Source organism: Solea senegalensis, linkage group LG1 (assembly GCF_019176455.1).
Source record: "Solea senegalensis isolate Sse05_10M linkage group LG1, IFAPA_SoseM_1, whole genome shotgun sequence".
NCBI classification, from domain to species: domain Eukaryota; kingdom Metazoa; phylum Chordata; class Actinopteri; order Pleuronectiformes; family Soleidae; genus Solea; species Solea senegalensis.
The window spans coordinates 8,058,489-8,078,295 of record NC_058021.1 but is presented as its reverse complement, the minus strand read 5'-3'; the positions used below and the strand labels follow the sequence as shown (position 1 = coordinate 8,078,295).

The window sequence follows — 19,807 nt, the reverse complement described above, 5'->3', positions numbered from 1 at the left end:
AGCCTCAACAGACTGTACAGTTCTTACATCAAATGCGGCGTAAGATTCAACAGAAACCTGAATTAATTTTTGTGAGTGTGTGCTTTTACGAAGAATGAGTGAGAGAGTGAGAGACTTAATTAAGCATTCTCACTGCACTCTGCTGTGTTTTTGTGCTACAGCCTCATTTCAGTCTGTAAATTATTTAAATCCCAAATGTTTTGTCCTTAAAAATTGACAACAATCTCTTTTTTTTTGCAATTTGTTTAGCGTCAGTATTGCATTTGCTGCTTCCAAAATGCTGAAATGTGTTAATTTGCTTGTTTGCTTGTTTTCCACTAAGTGTGTCTCACCAATTATATTCTCAATTATTCAACTAACAAGTGGAGATGTCACCAAAAAAATATGAAGCTGAAACTAGTAAATATGTTTCTTTTTTTGACAAACTCCAAGTGACTTGGGTGAGTGAATTAGTCGTCAGATAACTGGCAATGAATTCACTTTTTATTCTGCAATAGACAGCATTTAATGACGAGACATTTAAAAACAAAGAGAAATCCCATTAATCAGTGCTTAAAACAATTAGTTGTCCATCTGACAGAGCAGTCTGAGCTTCTTCCCTCCATCTCACCTACTCCTCTCAGTCAGCTGTCCCACAGATAACACAAAAACTCACCCAGCCTGTGCTGTCCTCACCCCCGACTCCCCCGCCAGTGTCACACTGCCTGTGACTCAGAGGAACTCTGAGTTCTGCTCTGACAAAGACACGATAGAGTTAACTTGGTCACACAGGCACAAACTGTCCCAGTGTCTCACACACACACACACACATACGGCCGCTCCCTGGAGACATGGACACACGGCATATGCACACGCAGAAACATTACACATATGCAGTAATCACACACACACACACACACTTAAATATACACACCACCGCAGCTTTGAAGGCCTTCTATGAATCATGACTGTTTATATATCCATCCATCCCAGCTTGTTTTCCCGTCAGATCTCACTGGAGTGTGCAGACTACAAAGCAGTATGTTTATGGGTTTGTCATGACACATCTTGCGCTCCTCGCTTTCTTGTTGTGGAGTCAAAGAAGAGATTGATTGTGTCGAAAATTGCTTTTCCGCCAAATTCCACTTTGTATTTAATATTCTAGTCATGAGAGCAGACCTCATTGCAGTTGCAGCTTTTGTCGCCGATTTGCTGAGTTATTATTTATCAGTATTTACTGTGCGTCGACATTCCATTGATTACTTTTCATCGGGTCGGAGCGTTGATTTATAACGATCAGGGCCGTGTCCCACTGCGGCTCCCTTCATAAATGCAGAGGATTTATCTCTGAAAGTCTAATTTCACGTTTGTTTCATGGTCTTCGGATGTTAACCCTTAGTGGTCCCACGGTACGGATCTGTGCTGCAGGTGCACCCATGGCTAATTGCCGTGGGAATAATGTTCAGGCTTTGTTGAGTTAAAGTTATGATTCATTATATATCGCATCTTTAGTAGTGATATAAAGCAGCGATAATTGTGCAGAAGTCACAGAAATTGACTGTTTTTCTTTTCTTTTTGTTCATAAAAATGAGCCAAGTGAACTTTGAACCGTGACGTGTTTCCAAATGTTTCCAAATTCAATCCGATTTGCAACATTTTGAGTACTTTTTGCTCAAGTGTGTTTATATAGTTGGGGGATCAGATTGCCTAGGTTGTGCTGGAAAAAAAGGATATAAGACGCTCTATATTGCACATTCTTATAGTCTCTGTGTAAACTGTACTTTTTAACATAGTGATGGAAAAAAGTAGTGTTCAAAAAGTGCAAATCATGGAGGAAATAAGCTTCGAGTAACACACTATTCTAAGTCACAGGCTGGGCTTTAAGTTTAATAAGCAAAAAAAAAAAAAGATGCAAACAAAAGATGAAAATAACAGCCTGTACCTGTAACGAGTCTGTTGGAGAATGAAAAAATACCTGCACTGGTCTGGTTCTCATTTTTAATGTTGCTGCTCCCTGTGTGTGTGTGTGTGTGTGTGTGTGTGTGTGTTGATATTGAGCCATAATGGCTTTAGTATGATAGTAAAAAGTATAATTAATCAGCTAATTGAACAGCATGTGTGAAAAGGTCAGCTGTCAGTGACTGTCAGTAGCAGCCGTGAAGCATGATGACAGATGTCATGTTTATGTTGCCTCAGTGACTGATTGGCTCTCTGGCACAGTCCCCTTGTCTTTATCTCCCACACTCTGTCCTGTCGTCTATTCCTCCATATTTCAACACACATCATTTTTTTTTTTTTCCTGCTCTGTCGCTGATATTCCTCCCTCTGACTGTTTCTGTAGCTAAATGACGGGCGCTTCACGATGACACAGCTGGTGGGGATGTTGCGTGGCATCGCCGCGGGGATGAAGTACCTGTCTGACATGAACTACGTTCACCGAGACCTCGCTGCCCGGAACATCCTGGTCAACAGCAACTTGGTCTGCAAGGTCTCCGACTTTGGCCTGTCACGCTTTCTAGATGATACTTCAGCTGATCCTACTTACACAAGCTCCCTGGTCAGTATTCTGTGTGTGTTCTTGTGTTTGTGGCTTTGTGAGGAACAAAAAGCGTATTAAGGATACAGAGTGGGGACATTTTGGCTGCTTCTCACATATTTAAAGGGCCTTTTTGGGAGTTAAGACCTGGTTTTAGGGTCAAGGTCAGTTTTGTGTTTGGGTTAGGGTAAAGGTTAGGGTTAGGCACTTAGTTGTGATGGTTAAGGTTTAGGTTCTCTCGCTCTCTCTCTACATATATATATGTATGTATATTTGTAAGGACATAAATATCATTTTGAGGACATTTTGGTCGGTCCATGCAAATTTACAGGGCTTTTTGAGTGTTAATGCTATGTTATAAACTTAGGGCAATTAGGTAACATGGTTAAAGTTATGGGTAAGGACACTTAAGCACAGTGACAACATGGTCATTTTAGTTTATGGAGGTAATATCGTGGTAATACTATCTCGTTCCTTATGCAGTTTCCTGCTGAGTAATAACACTGGTGATAAGGAGATAAAACAGTAACCACATGTCATTTTCAAAGTAATGTCCAGGTCGTAGGTTGATAATGAGGATTTCATTAATGTAATACCTTCACATTGAAATGTTTGGGAATTAAAATCTGCTAATTACCATATTATAATGTTGTCTCCTTCTCATGTTCCACATGTTTTTTTCCAATGTTGTTACCAAGCTGTACTGTAGTAGAAAGGTGGTATTACCATAGTATTACGCTATTACTGTATTTCTGTGCTGTGATGTAAATGTTTGTGTTTCTGTTACCTTTTTTTATTTTGTCTTTAAAAAGACAGAAATAAACTTCAGGACTAGTAGTCACCATGGCAACCAAAGATTGGTCTTAATGAGTTACTGATTAAGGTTAGAGGTTAGATGTGAATTGCGGTTCGATTAAGGTTAGATAGTTAAAGTTAGGGATAAAGTTTAGGTTTGGCTGTCCAAATTATAAAATTCAATGCAGTGTCCTACTTACAATAGTGTGTGTGTGTGTGTGTGTGTGTGTGTGTGCGCGTGTGCGCTGCTCTCCTGTGGTTACTGTGTGCATGTTTAATTGCGCTTGCTAATGTGATCCCCATCACTTGATCACACATATGCGTATGGTCGTGCCGTACAGTATGTGTGACTGCTCGTGTGTGCCAACATTTGCATAAACATGATGCGGGAATGAGTGTGAATTTTGCATTAGCCTGTGTTCTCTCTGTCTCCGTGCGTTGTTGTTAACTGATTGCAGTGTCTCCTGTGGTGCCTCTTTCTCTCTCCCTCCCCCTCCCTCTCTCCCTGTGAGCAGGGAGGGAAGATTCCCATTCGGTGGACGGCACCGGAGGCCATCGCCTTCAGGAAGTTCACCTCTGCCAGTGATGTGTGGAGTTACGGCATCGTCATGTGGGAGGTGGTGTCCTATGGCGAAAGGCCATACTGGGACATGAGCAACCAGGATGTGAGTTTGCGTTGCTGTACCATGTTGTGAATGCATATCAATGAAAAAAAAAACTGCACATGGAGTTGTGTGTTTAAGTTTCTCTGAGCTGTTGTGGATTTGATTTCCAGCGTGACATGCTGGACCTGGGCCTGCTCTGCGGTCTTTATCTCCTCATTGCAGATGCTGGTGCAGCTGTGTGTCCGTGTTCTAGTTTTTTTACCACTTTATTTGCAGGCCCGGCTTGCCCACCCTCAACAAATCCATACTGCAAATCCTCCCCACTCACAGACACACAAAGGCATATTTTTCGTGGGTGTTGTTACCTGTAGTCTATCTGCACGGCACAGACATTCTGACTACAGCAGCGAGAGCAAGAAAGAAAAAAGAAATCTTTTGGTTCCTCCTTTCTGAACAAAAACGTGTGCACCTCCGCTTTATTCTCTGAGGAATATCTGCTCTGTATTGTGCTTCAAAAAGAGAGTTGTAACGCTGATAGCAATAAAGCATAAAGGAGTCGAAATGAAAAATGCCAGTAATGTATGTATAACTTTCATAACAAAAGCCACATGCAGTAATGAAAGCATCAAAGTAGAAACCCTCTATTGTTCCCAACAGCCTTTGTGCCACAGTCATCGCTCAATAAGCAACAGAGTCAACAAATGTGAGGTATAAACAGTGGTACTTGTTCGACATGAAAATCAAAGGACAAGCAGCAGGAGGAGAAAGAAGAGTGCTGCAGAAATGTTCCCAAATGGCATTTTTTTTATTGTTGTGGGGAGTTAAAAACCCATACAGTTTTAATAGAGGAAAATGCAGTTGCTAGGCAAAATCAAATCAATGAGCGAATGTTTTCATCCCCCACTTATTGTCTGGGCCATCAATCACACCAGTGTTGAAGTGACAACTGTGAGAATACTGTTTTTGTACGTTTTTGTAAAGGAAGACATAATATGCTAAGTGGGGATTATTCCTCTGCTGCATTAACAAAGGCTAAACAGAGTGAGTAATAATACAAATCACCAGGCAGAGCTTCAGTGCTGAGTTGAAGAAGCACCACATGAAATTTGATTACATTTCTCTGTGCAATATATTCACGGTCAATATAAATGTGAAAGGAAATGTGGAAATTTAATCTTCATTTTGTTCACATTTTTGGCCACGCAGTGTTGTTTTTCCACAAACTGAAACATTATTGAAATTAATGACATCGATTGGTTTAAGGTTGTATGGACATTCTTGGTGAAGCGAAGATGAATTATCATGACGACTGTGACCTTAAGAACATAATACACAGCGCTAATGACGGTATCATTAGCTACTTAGATTTAACTGTTAACATTGTCCTCGTAAGCATGTTAGCACTTGGAGACTTAATGTCAAGTTATATGGGAGTTATTTGGAGTAATAGATTCACTTTGCATCATAAATACATTTTTTATTGTGAACTGTTATATCGTTCCATATCACCACAGGCACTTTTATTTTGAAATTCTGTGAAATAGTTTAATTGCAATGATGTAATTTTAAGCTCATATTGATCACCCCTACTGAAAAGTTGACCAGGCGTGATGTCGGAATAATCAGAAAAAAACAATCTATCATTGGAAACAAATAACTAATACACAGTGAAATCTTCACTTGCTGTCATGTACACATTTCTTAAAGTTTAGACCTGACATTCTTGAATTGTAAATGTGCAATTTTCATATAATTATTTGCTAACATATAATGTTTAATATTAGAGTTGTAATGATTAGTTATTTGTCACATATTCCCACACTCATGAACTCATGAGCTCATGAACACACGTTCAGCGCGGCCTCGTGTGACTTGTGACTTCCTGTCTCTCAGGTGATGACAGCAGTAGAGCAGGACTACCGCCTGCCTCCGCCCATGGACTGTCCCATGGTGTTGCATCAGCTGATGCTGGAGTGCTGGATGAAGGAGAGAAACCTGAGGCCTAAATTCTCCCGTATCGTCAGCACCCTGGACAAGCTGCTGCGCAACGCCGCCAGCCTCAAGGTGGTGACCAGCAACACCTCAGGGTGAGTCCACAGTGCGCGACCGGTTCGTACATGTTTGAGTCAAACTGGTTTGAATGGCGATTCAGTCCCACTTTTGCACTCTGGCTGTACAACGTCCTCATTTTTCTCAGTTTCATGTTGAATATTTGTGACTCTTATGTGTTTTTATGAGTGAAGGGTCCGCGTTGGTTCCTTGTTATTTCTCCTGTGAAGCTCTTTTAGTCGCATTGAGTTGTATGAAAGCTGCTATTTAAATGAAGTCTGATGGATTGATTGAACTAATACACCCAGTCTATTCAAATGGCGGCCCGTGGGCCAAATGCAGCCCATGACCGACTTCTTAGTGAAAAACGTCTGGCCCCGCTTAATGTTTTGGTTTGTAATTGTAACTGTAATACACCATTCGTACAGGTCAAAGGATTAAATGGCTTTGTGACTGGTGGCTTTAATCTGCATTCACTCTCTGGTGCACGTGGGTTTTTATCGGCATCGATCACAACCATAGGAAACCAAGACCCTGGTGAACACAACTTGTTTGTGATGACATGACTTTTCACACCCCACGGTGGCTCAACTCTTGGTTATGTGAATGGCGTTAATTGCCTTTTTGTTCACCCAGGTTTGAAATTTGTAGGTTCCGCATATTTGAGTGTGTAAGTCAGTTTCAAACTCAGCTGCCTCTTCTCTCTCTCGCTCGTCTCTGTGGGCGAGCTTGCTGAGTTGTTGGGAAAGTTAGAGGAATTGATTGAAGCACCCCCTCCTTCCTGAATTCCAACATTGGAAAGATGTGGGTGGAGGGGGAGGCTGCTCAACCAACTGACAAGCACCTTGTTTGAAGCGCACCGACACCCTAATCCCTCACTTAGAGGCAGCAGTAGTTGTTACTTTCCTTAAATAAAGAAAGATTCCAGTCATGGATGATCCTTCAGCTTTGTTCTGAAACTGCCTTTCATAGCTAGAGGTGAATGGAGAGAAGCAGATGGAAATAGTACTTTTTTGAAAACGTCTTATACTTCACTTCTTTTTAGAGCAAAGCACTTTCTTTTGCCACCGTTGCTTTTTCTTTTATTGCAAGATTTATCATCTTTTTCAGATGAATCTTTCTTCTGAATTTATTTACAGTTTACTCTGAGTGGCTGCAGCACTAAATCCCGAAGCTACGTAGAGAAGGTCGACCCTAACGTAACTGTGCACCTGCAGTTTAGCGCGGCGTCTCACCCCACTGGGGTTTCTCAGTTGGCAGCAGCAGCCAGAAGCCACGGTGAAAAGTAGAAATGTGGCAGTATTTGGAAACAGGTTTTCAGGTAGTAAATGATTAAATCGGCGATGTTACAGCTTTTTATTCTGTCAATCTCTGAACTCATCTGCACGACAGAGTATTAGGGAAAACATTTAATCTTTCGGGTACAAGTCATCATTTTTGCAAGAATAAATGTATTATTATTAAATAGCAGTAGCACACAGACGTAACCAGCGTTATCCATGAACGCTACCAGCCATTCCTCCAAAGTAGATGAATACCTCCAAGTCTGTGTGATTCTTTATTCCAAACAAACTCAGTTTCTTTCCCAATCTTTTCTAAGTTCTGATGCTAAAGATAATGTGGTGCTGATGTGACAAAAATATGAAGTATTTCAAGTAAAAGTATTTGTAAATCCCAAATCACAATGAAATGCTCCATGTTCCTCATCTTGACGCAGGTCACAACTTTATTCTCCAAAGATTACGACTTTATTCTCATAATACTGCAACTTTATTCTCGAAGGATTACGACTTTATTCTCACAATATTACGACTTTATTCTCAAAAGATTGCAATTTTATTCTCATAATATTATGACTTTATTCTTGAAAGAATACGACTTTATTTTCAAAAGATTATGGCTTTATTCTCAAAGGATTATGACTTTATTCTCAAAAGATTACAACTTTATTCTCAATATTTTATGACTTTATTCTCGAAAGATTAAAAAAAAAAAAGTATTGCCCTAATAATCTGCTATATTTTCCGGCAACAAATTAGGTTCTGGTGCAACAGATATTATGTTGGGGTTTCCAATGTGGACAAGTCTTCTGTTTTCCATTTGCTATGTAATATTTACAGTCCAATGAATGAAGTGAGAATGGGGTTCGGGCCATGTGTGTATGTGACTGCAAAACGGATCAATTTCTGCCAATGTGTTCCACCTCTTTACCTTTCAGTATGGGCAATTTATCTGTGGGCAACCAAAACCTGCTCAAATGTGATTAATCAAACTATAAATAATGTTCCTGGCACCATATCTTGTCCAAGTCTCTACATATTCACATGGAGAATTTGTTTAGAGAGATTATGGTTGTGTTGAATTAAAAATGTTGAGGTCCTGCATTTGCCATATAGGCACAATTTGCTGTTGAGGTGTTTCTACAATGACAGCAAGCAGAAAGCAGAAATAGTGGGAAAAAAATGGCTGGGTGATGCAATTCCTTCTCGTATACCCTGTGTAAAATTGCCTGCTGCATTGTATGTGACGGCTGTGAAGCTGATGATGACGACTCCTCCTGGTGCAGAGTGGACCGGAGGCTTGCCTCTGGGTTGTTGAAATAAGATGTCATGGTAAAAGAAATAGTGGTCGGCCTAAAGAGACCCACAACAATGTTCATGCTTATTGTGCCTGGTTTGTTTCATGCTTTCGTGCAATGTTTTGTTGATTTAAGAAGGTACTTGAGCTGAATGTTTTTGTCCCTGCGTGTGTTTTTGCTGACACTTCCCTGGGAAGCGTACAAGTTGACTTATTCATAGGTGGCCCGTCTCACCATGACAAATCTTTTTTTCAGTTATTTTACTCATCGCCTGCAATTAACAGTATGATGCTGCATCCTCTTTGGATGCAGCATCCTCAGTGCTGTTGTGATTCATAATCGATCAAGCACACAACCTCACCTCATTGGCTCTCACTATGCGATAACCTCCCTTTTCCGACTGCGCAAAAAAAAGCACAATTCATGCACACACAGTATCCAGGTCTCATGCCAGCTCCTTGGCTCACAGTTTCACTCCAACACTGGGCCCCGAGGGTGATTTCTATGCCAGATTTTGGGCTCAGTGAAGCTAATTGTGTGTGGAAATGTAATGGCTGACCTCGGTTTAATCCCCCTATACTTGGCTAGATTCTGGGAATATAGGTGATAGAATAGACAGCAGCCAGAGCTGCTGATGTGGAAAAGCAGGAAGTGATGAAGTGTGAGTAATAGGGGAGATTGAGGAGAAGCTAAAAGAGAGCAATGTGTTTAATTAGGTTGCTAATGAGCTTTTTAATGCATCAGGGGAGGGCATGCCCGATGCTGTGATGGGCGAATAGGAGAGGTATGTGTGTGTGTGTGTTGTGTGTTATGCCACGACACTGTGTGCAGATGACATGTCAATGATTAATTTATAGCCTCATCTGTATGCAACAACAAGAGCGAGAGGCAGAGAAGGAGCAGGAGGAAGAGGTGGGAAAAAAAAGAAAGGATCATTTTGTCAGAGCATGATTTAGAGAGCGTCTCCCTCTGTTGTCATGTGCGTCTCAGGCGACGTGCTCTCACTCCGGCTCACCTGCCATTGGCTGTGCAGTGATGCTGGGCCAGATAATGGAGGGAGGGGAAGGATATGAGATGCGCTGCTATCTGTAGACTATCTTCAGCCACAAGGGCTTTAAAAACAAGGACACTGGCCGAGGAACAAAGGACGCACTGAGGCTACAGCACTATCCCCAAGATACAGTAGCTGAGGAATTATTTTGAACTTTTATTAAAACTGGAAATGTGATGAATGAGCTGAACTGAAGCTCCCTTTTCTATCCTATTCTCATGGTGCTAGTTCTTTTATTATTGTTTATAGCCATGGGGTCTAAAGCTTATTATCTACGCAGTGACACACGATTTGTTAGACCGTTATCCACCAAATGAGATCACTTAATGTTTAGTTACTATCTTTAGTTGAAAGTGGCCGTGAACCCGCTGCTGACATGTGTGGCTTTGCATTGACAGGGACCTGCTGAGGCTCGGAGGAACGCTGCCGGGACACAACAGGAAGAGTCCGGACAGCAGTCAGGAAATCGTACGGCAACAGATGAGCCAAACTCTCCCCATCAGAGTGTGAGCCGCTGGATGCAGAGGATGCAGAAGGAATAAATAACTACCTACAAACTCTGGTGCAAAGAGCCTCATGTAAAATAAAAAGAAGACAAGGAAGAGAAGGAAGCTCCGCCTACAGAGGACAAGGACTGTTACAGAGATTTCTTCCCTACTGGAGATATAGTGTCCGTCTAAAGAGAACTTTCCATTGCAGTATGTGTGTTCATTACTTAACACTTGTGGATTTGTGACTATTGACATAAGGCCAAACTTCCTGTTGCCCCCTCTCAGGTTGTGTTTGCATGTCTGCATGTGTTTTTTGCTGGTTGGGAATCAGTTGCTTCCGCTCTTCACTCTCAGATTGAGGTTGGGAAAGTTAACACAGATGATAGGATTCAGTGTCTAGATGATACAACAGTGCCAAGATGAAGCAAATATTTGCTTTGAAAAGCTTCACATCTATAGACTTTCAATCCAATCAATTTATTTTTATTTTTTTTAACCCAACCAACGTTTCTCTTTTATCTTTTGTTTTGCTTTTGTCTTTTTCTTTTGGGAAACAAAAAAAAACAAACAAAAAAACCCACACACTTTTCATCACTTCCTCTTAAATACTGTCTTCCACATGTACTGGGAGATTTACTTGTTACAAATCTGTACAAAGCATCTGAGTCTTCACACCGTCTCTGCCTGCCTGTCTTATCTGTCAGAGGAGAGACAAAAGTGACACTGTGCGGGACACGTCATGTGCATGCCAAAGTGGAAGCTTCTTCATGAGAAAAGTACAAATTTCCACATTAACTGTTGCTTTGGTGGCATTTCGCTGTATGGACTTTAACGTCCATGTTTTCCTAATCTTATTTGATTCATATAGGCATTGTTTTGAATGCTAAGTTATTATCTATTATTGCAAAAAGAGGTGTTCCTTGTGTTTTTTTTTTTTTACGAGTACTGGAGCTTTGACTTTTTTATTACAATGTTGCTTGTTTTTTTCACACATTAAACCAGACAGACATGAATGAGGGACGCGAGGAGCAGTCGTTCTGTTCTGACAGATTTTACCTTTTAAAAATGTGGAGGAGACTTCAATTTATTTGAAGTGGAAAGTGCCCGTGGTTGTGCCGTGTTGTATATTTTCCTTTGGCAATCATGTTGCAGATCAGCGAGAATTAAAAAAGGTCACTCTCCAGATCATAGCTTTGTGACCTTAATATTAGCCTGACCTACAAACACTGATATTAAACAAATCATTCACTGGTTCATTTTTCCCGACATGTGTTTTCTTCAGCACGCCAGCTGTCAGCGCAGTCCTCTATTTAAAACAACTGCCTGTATATAATACTATATTTCTATAAGACCAGTCTGCTCAGCATTTACAGCTATCTGACCTGACTTTGGCCTCTCTCTGACCCTTGTTTATATGCTTGTTTGTTAATTGTGGAGGAGCAAACAAAATGGAGAACTTGCATTTTAATGGTCATTAGATATCTCTAAACTACATGTCACAAAGAAAGAAGAAAATGAAACCTGTGTCTGTTCGGGCAGACTTTTGTCCTGTGCAATTAAAGGTGTATTAGATTGTAAAAAAAAAAAAAGAAAAAAAAGTGGCAGAAAACTAGAACAAAAATAAGCATTTCTCTTTCAGTATTTTTACGATAATCATATGCAAATAAATTATTAAACAGATCTCTGGTATTCTCTTTGATTTCTCAACGGGTTCACTAGGCTGATGTTCGAGGTCTCCTATCATCTGACCGAGCAATGAAAGGAGGGAATAGTGAGTGTGTTTTACCATCTCAGACGGAATATCTCAGCAGCTTTGGATGGACTCATTAAGATTTAAGATAAATCAAAGGCCGGTCCACACAGCTCACCAATTAGCGAGACCACAGGACTTTTCTGGGGATTTCACTCTCTGTTGCTGCTGGACAGGCTTCAAGGAAGCAAAGTTAATCTGGCTTCACACCAAATGTCAGTGTTGTTTGGCTTTAATCTGTCAACCAGGACACAAACTAGGCCTCTCTCCTGTAGTGGTGCAGATGAGTGAAGCTGTCACTTTCTGGATTTTATTGACCGAGAGGAAGTTTGTTTATCGCCGGGCAGGGTGGAGGGTTTCTTTGAGGGAATATACTTAACCGTTTCTGACTGGCTTCACAGACAGCAGCTGCATTATCATCCACCAAAGAAAGGACTGGTGCTTTTGTGTTCCCTACATGTTCTTTAATGATGTGTGCTGTACACACACACACACACACAGAGTCAATACAACGCAGACTGAAGCACACAGACCCAAATCCACTATAAATGCAGACACCATGCCACTGGGTGTAATTCCACTCGGCGACCTTAGAAGCGTAACATTTATCATGTGTGTCAAAGCTTTGCAGGCAGATAGCAGATAAATGCTTTGTGGGGCTGAAACTGCTCATTCTGTTGATGCAAGAAATAAGATGTGTAGAAATACTTGACCTTGAAGGGAAACATTATGCATACAAACCAGCCGAGGAGAACTGTTTCCAGTGAAAAGATGCATTTTAGAACTGACTTTGCAGTGCACTGCGCTTTAAATCAAGCACCGAAACATAACAGTAGTAAATGTGTTTGCTCTGTGTTCGCTATTCCATCTGAGATCTGCCACAATGTCAAAGTGAGCATTTGCATCCTGTTTACCATTAAACATTTCAAGCGTTTCCAGCTTCACTGGCAACTGTGCAGCCCAACCAGCATTCGCTGCCCGCCATCTCGGGCACAACTGAAAAATACTGAAAAAAAAGAAAGGAAGCAAAAGCAATATTTTTCACTGCTGCGGCTTAAAGACGATGCAGAATGTCAGCAAACCTAAAGGAAAATATCTCATTATCATATTATAAGTGATGAGAAATCAGCAGCGACAGTTTCTCATATAGAGATTTTAATGAGCATGCTTGGTGAAGTGAAAACGGAGGAAGTGATGGCAGGTTGACGAGCAGTTTTTATTTCATGGCTGCCGGTTGCTCGTCAATGACCAGACAGTCCGGAGTTCACCATCAAATCCCCACATCACCATGAGTGATCTTGATGCTTAATGTGGGATTACCATCTCTACCCGATGTACATAATCACAGACAAACACAAGCCCAAACAGGACACGGAGAAGAAAAAGACCCACATATTGCAAACCCACATTCAAATGCGTCTCACAAACAGATCTGCTGGATTGGCAGTGATTTGTTAGGTTTAGCTGCATCTACTTGTGTACACCCTCTGAATGCACCACTCAGTTCTCTTCCAAGCTCAAAGCACTCATTTGCCATCCTGTCCAAAGCAAGTTTAATGCCTCCAATTACAGGGGGTCTGCAAGCAGGCAGATTTGGAGCGAGGAGGCTTGGCAGGAGAGTTTGCTACGCATCAGGGCCTTTTAACAGAGAAGTGATTTGCTGGTGCTGGTGCTAAAGCTGCCTGTACCGGCTCATCAATGGAAAACTACCCTCTTTATTGGGAGGCGCATGCTGCACTAAGCTGAAACTGTGAGGAGAGACACAAAAAATATCAGGGTTTTCTTCACGACTCTTTCTCAAACTTTGTGGAGGGATTTCTGCAGCTCGGCGCTGCACAAGCACAAATGAAAATTAAAGCCTTTCATGTGAGACAAGCTCTGTTTTAATTAAATGTTCCGAGCGTCATGACGTGAATGCAGCAAACGAGGGAAACGGATAATATAAATAAGATTGATAGCTGCACTAAGGCTGAAACACAACATGTAATACTGTAACAGTCAAGGGAACATTTTTGCTCAAAACAAGCCCTGGTTAGACATGAATAATGATGTGTTTTTTCAGCTATATTCTTGTGATTAAATAGATCATTATATACACCAACATACGAGAGATATACTGATTTAAGATTATTTTCACCTCTCCTCATGGCACAAAAATAAAGTAGTTTAATATGCAATTTATTACTCACTTGTTCTTAAGATACTAATTTAATTTCCCCCTTGGACAGAATTGTTAATTAACCAATAGCAACCTTAAGCAAATAGTATAGAATCCCCTCTTTGCCCATTAATCTACAATTTGGAATAAAGTTCAGACACATTCTTCTTTTAAAATCCAAACATTTAGCATTTCATGCAACCCGATTTCTCTAATCTTGTTAAAGATAATGCCTTGCCCTCTAACCCCGGTCTTCAAGTCTTATGAGTGAACATAACAGCGTAACTAAAGGCACTAAATGCAACTGTATCTCTGCTGCAGCATCACCTCTAATGAAAAACATAAATGAGGAGCCGCAAACATCTCATTACTGGAATACTCAATTTTACCCTCAAATGATTTTTTTTACACATTTCATTTAAAAAAAAAAGAAGCAATGCCAAAACACAAACACAAACACAGATACACACACACACACTGGTGGCAAATGATGCTTCCCCTGGCAGCACTGTGCTCATAAAAGCCCGAGCATGACAGTGCACTTTGTGCTCAGAGAGGCTTCCCCTCCTGTGCTTGATCTTTGCAGTGTGTGATGCATTAAATGGCCTCTGATTCACAGGTGTTAGTTCCCATGTTGGGTTTGAAAGACATTAACCCCCGTCCATCCACCTCCCACCTCTGACTCACTGGGCCACAGACACTCACAAGTTTGTGGACAATCTGCTGGGACGGAGCTGCAAATGAAGTCAGGAGGAAGACAGAAGCAAGCGTGGAGGAGGAGGAGGAGGAAGTGCAGATAAATCACCGTTGCCTTGCATGTTTGAGGTTGCATGAATCTTGTGTGTGTTTGTCGCGAGCTCGCTGTGCTACAGACTATTTCTTAGCTGGAAGCAGTAACATCTCCACTGGTTATCTCACGCCTGGTCCCAGGCCAAGAGACAGAGATGTAGTCCTTTGATATTCTGTTCCCAAAATATCAAAGTATTCTGAATAAAGCCGATGTCTGTAGCCTTTTGCAATAAACATGACCAATGGTTTCAGTGGGACCACATGGCTAACTGTGCACACCCTGCTCACAGCACATGATGATTGGCATTTTCATAATGGGCCTGAGAGGCAAACACCACTGATGCAGAGATAATACCCAGACATTAGCGAGCAACTCATGGAAAAAGGCAGAGGAAGTGCCCGCCAAAATCCACCAAATCCACTACAGATGACAAGTGCGAGCGTTCTGAGGGTGGAGCTTTGATGGGAGGACATCACATTGCATATCAATTGCATTTTGTACTCATACAGAAAACATACTTATAGCTACTGAACGACACCTTTGATGAAGTTTGTAGTCGCTGACGTTTCTATTTCGCACCTGTTTGTTCTTTATGTGAACAGAAGTAATGGAACAACATTTGTCCTCTGCATCCAGACAGGCTGTGTCAAGCAATACTATCAGATTTGACTGAGGGTGCGTTTGTGTGTATACACTGGCAGCGCAGGAGCACGTGGAGACAAGGACCCGTTCTACTGTCGAGTGAGTAGCAGAATTCACTTCTGAAAACATTTGTGGCCACTTGTCTGTGTTTTCTGACCGCTTTGCAGCCGTCCCACTTTACTAGTTTACATCAGTGTACTGCTGCCTCCATTTGTCCTGGTGTAAAACAAACCACTTCCTGTGTGCAGCGGGGGAATGCCACCAGTAGACAGTTGGCTCCTTTGAGAAATACACAGAGTCATGTGAAGCTGATGTGACAATAGTTTGAATTAAATACAGCATCATATAAAAGTTACATTCTACACTTTTGAAACATTATTTTAGATGTCATTGTGTCAGTGATGCGAGTGACTGTGCTACAGCGCTGAAAACTTTTTAATGGGAGCTGTAGTTTTTGTCTGCGCTTACACAGAAGTCCTCGTTAAAATCACAGGTTTCAGTTTCTCACAGTAAGTGTTGTTGTGGACGCAAGAAATTAAAGTAACACTTCCATCTGAAGTTTTTTTTAGGCCTACAGACAACACAGTTTCCGTACAGATCAACTATCATCAGTGAACTCTAAAACAACTGGGTGATGGATGTTGTTACCGTTTAAAAGATGCTTTCTCCGGCCACATCTGATACGACATGACAGTGGTCTCAATCCGCTAATGTGACTCTCAGCAAGAAAACAAAACACGCTTATATCCTAAAGTTTCAAGCTCGTCTTTAATTGGTTGTTGTTGTGACAGGGTGAGGATTTTCACAGCTGAGTTGAACGCGTGCATTCGACCAGCAGGCCGTGACTGGGCTGTCATGTTGCCACGAGGTGAAAGAAAATCATCAAACTCTCTGACACTGTTTATTGTACGATGTAAAAAAAAGAAAGAAAGAAAATATAACAAAATCTGGGCTGATCCAGCATAAAGGACACATCAGCCTGCCAGGATGTGTTTCAAAGCACCAAAGCAAAAGGATCTCAGTGAATAGAGGGACCAACACTGATCATTAGCATGCATGTGAATGGAATGGAAAGAAAGACCAGATTATGCATTTGTATGTTTGCTGATGAGATAGAGGGGTTTAAGACCCTCAGCCCAGTTTAAATCACAAATCCCCACCAGGGGAGGGGAAAGAGAGGGAAGAGGCAGACTTTAGGCTTTTGAGTAAACGTGGTGGGGGTGTGTGATGGTGTGGTTTCAGAGCAGATGTCCCAAATTGGCAAAGAAAGGAAAAGAGGACCAAAGGGGATCGGTGGATCCTGAGTTGAACTTCTATCTCCCTAAATCTGCAAAGAATCTTTGAGGAGCAGTGGGGCGATTCGCACCACCAGGCTGCCAGTCAAAGTTTTTTGAGAGCTTGTTTTCAGAGCCCCTTTGTTGTAGCCTGTGGGGCGTGTTAGCAACAAGACCGTGAGTGATAAGGCTGGCTGGCTGGCTTCTGGGACACTCCTCTGCATGTAGAGGGCTTTACAGTTCACTGGAAAGATGAGGGAAGACAAAGAACCAAAACACTTCCTCGCCATGCAAACTGAGAACAGCAGCGAGCCAGTATGTCGCACTGACTCGTCCCGTTTTCAGGGTCAACGCTGGAGACGCCGACGGTGACACGTGTCAGCGCAGTTTTCTAATTAAATGTGAAGGGGTTCATTAATTGAAATGCAGCGTGATCTCATTTTGCTTCATACAAATAGACACAAATAAACACACGTGCACACGGGCAGATTCTTATTGCCTGAAACTACCTGTATATGTGTAATAAATGGCCTGCCAAGCATTTGATGGGTTGGCTAGAAATCCCAAATGCTTATAGTGCCGTGGTTGCTTTCAAGTAATCATCCCCATGGTAACACCTGACACCAGCTATTCATCATGCAGCCTGTATAAACTCCAACATATTCACAACAAGTCACACAGTCAACTTTTTATTCCTGCTGCTGATAAATGGTCACACAAAACATGTCAGCGCATGATGATCCATTCAGAATCAACTTCCCGCATTAAAGCTTAACTGCGAGTCTCCAGTGTGTGTGTGTGTGTGTGTGTGTGTGTTCCACACTGCATCATGCTCTTGCCTGAACATTAATTGTCAGTCATTAGCATTAAAGTGACAGGTGAACATGAATTTGTTAAGATGGCACTGACTCTAATGTGCCGCACTTCATATCAGCCAGTCGAGTGCGCTGCAGCTTCGGCGGCTGAATATTCAGGAATCAGAGGCTCATTTAACATTAATGCGAGCAAAAATTGAAATTCTTTGGCTGCAAATGAGGATACAGACATAGCACACATACAGTATTCAGCTACTGTATGCAGCTGTTTTCCCCCCCTCACGGTGTTTTCAACCATCTGTCAGTGATATTGATGTTTCTCACTGAGGGCCACAGGGTGCAGGGTGGAGGAGAGGAGTGAGAATGAGGAAATATTCAGGGTATGTAGTCATGCACATCCTCTCATCACTCTTTCACACCGAGTCTTGGGATCGTATAGAGGCGTGAGGTTTTATCTTGATGCTGGACTGTTATCAGCTTAGGTTTAATGGTGAAGTATATTATAAATAAAAAGATCAACACAACTGTGCTCAACTTCAACAATGCTCAATTACAAGAGACAATTGTTGAGTATTTTTTAAATTAGGCCTAAATGTAAAAGGCAATTTATTTATGTTCGTCTGCAAAAAATGATAACAAAATATATTCAATATAGGACTTATTTAAAGCCTGCACCTAAATAGAAAAACTCACTGAGCTATAGAAAACAATACAGTCTCCAAAATGTAATCCAACATGTGTTCATATAGACAACAATCATACAGCGGCAATTCAGCACATACATAAGAAAGTACAAAGACAATGTGATACATAAAAAGGGGGAATCTTACAACAGCTCCTCTCCATCTTTCCCTCTGTGTTTGACATGTTTAGGAAGATGAAGATGGTTTAATAGGAATGGACCAGTGACTTTGTTTGAAAATCTGAGAGTCTGCAGTTTCTCAAATAAAGATAAATGAATAAGTAAAGATGACCAATAAATAATAAATCAAGATGGTAAATGGGACTCAGATCGTTTGAAAATGTATTTTTTTCACCCCAAAACGATCTGCGTCCAGATGAGCACTTCGCCTCTGTGTCAGAAGTGATCTGCGTACAAACCAGAGGTGTATAAAGTACTAAATAACACAGTAAAAGTACAAAAAACTTAACTGCCAAAAGAAAATCAGTCTTAAAGTAGCTCACGTTAAATGTATTTAAGTACCAAAAGTATCTTGTGAAAAAATATACTCAAGTATCAAAAGTACAAGTACAAGTAATGTACAAAGTATTTTTATAGTACGCATAAAAACAAGCCAAAAATGGTTGGATGGAGCGTTCTTAAACACGTTTATCTTGTGGCACTTTTGGGCACAAGAGGCACTAACCCTAACCCTAATCCTTTTAGGATTTTCCCCCATCCCAAGGTAGCCAAACATTGTAGCCAGGTATGACCACGGGTGACCCTTACCTCTAATCTTCATGAGTAGCGTACATTGTTCTTCTCGTTCTCTCGGACATGCCCATTTCAAATAATCCCAGATTAATTAAATATCTATATTAATTTGTAACCAGGTGACAAATGTCAAAGCAATGGAGTAAAAGTATATTTTTTAAGTATTAAATGTAGAAAAAAAAAACTCAAGTAAAATACAGATCCTCAAAAAAGTACATCTACTTCATTACTATTCACCTCTAGTACAAACTATAACAGGCCTGATTTATTATAATGTTAAGGTAAACAGTGTGTGCCAATGTAAACAGGAAGTAAATTACCATTGTCTGAGGTTGTTTATTTATTTTCAAATGGTATTGATGAGAAACAGCGATGGTGAAAAGTAGGAACGTGGATTTAAAAGTGCACCATCTTATTCAAAGATTTGCAGCAGGTGTATCCAGAGAGGAATAATGCATTTTTAAACAGAAACGGAGAAGTGTGGGTGTCGACTAAGTGAGATGGAGGTAGTTACACTGAGGAGGACAGGCTTTTTCTGGCCAGGCTGCAAAAATAGAAGTATCTTCTGTCTTCAGCTTATATGTGTTGTTACCCCATTAAAAATCAAGTGTTTCTTGTTGTCCAAGTGTTTCAGGTCGTCCAAAATGTGATATTTCACATTTTGTCACATTTTGGACAACATACTTAAGAATGGCTTTTTTGTCACATTTTGGACGACGTACTATACTATGACTTTTTTGAGATATTTCGGACGATATCCTCGACTATGATTTTTTTGAGCAATTTTGGACAACATACTTAAGTATGACTTTTTTGTCACATTTTGGACACCATACTATACGATGACTTTTTTGTCACA

The 19,807-nt window shown here is 41.0% G+C and overlaps 1 protein-coding gene across 1 annotated transcript in view; it reads left to right on the top strand.

The window, feature by feature from the left end:
* ephb3a (eph receptor B3a) overlaps positions 1-11,764 on the top strand; it is a 36,165-nt gene extending 24,401 nt beyond the window's left edge. The window contains exons 13-16 of the mRNA XM_044033555.1: positions 2,321-2,536; positions 3,826-3,975; positions 5,809-6,002; positions 9,992-11,764. Coding sequence (XP_043889490.1) covers positions 2,321-2,536; positions 3,826-3,975; positions 5,809-6,002; positions 9,992-10,103 — 672 coding nt within the window. The 3' untranslated portion in view covers positions 10,104-11,764. The remainder of the gene's footprint in view (positions 1-2,320; positions 2,537-3,825; positions 3,976-5,808; positions 6,003-9,991) is intronic.
* Positions 11,765-19,807: the final 8,043 nt, after the last annotated feature.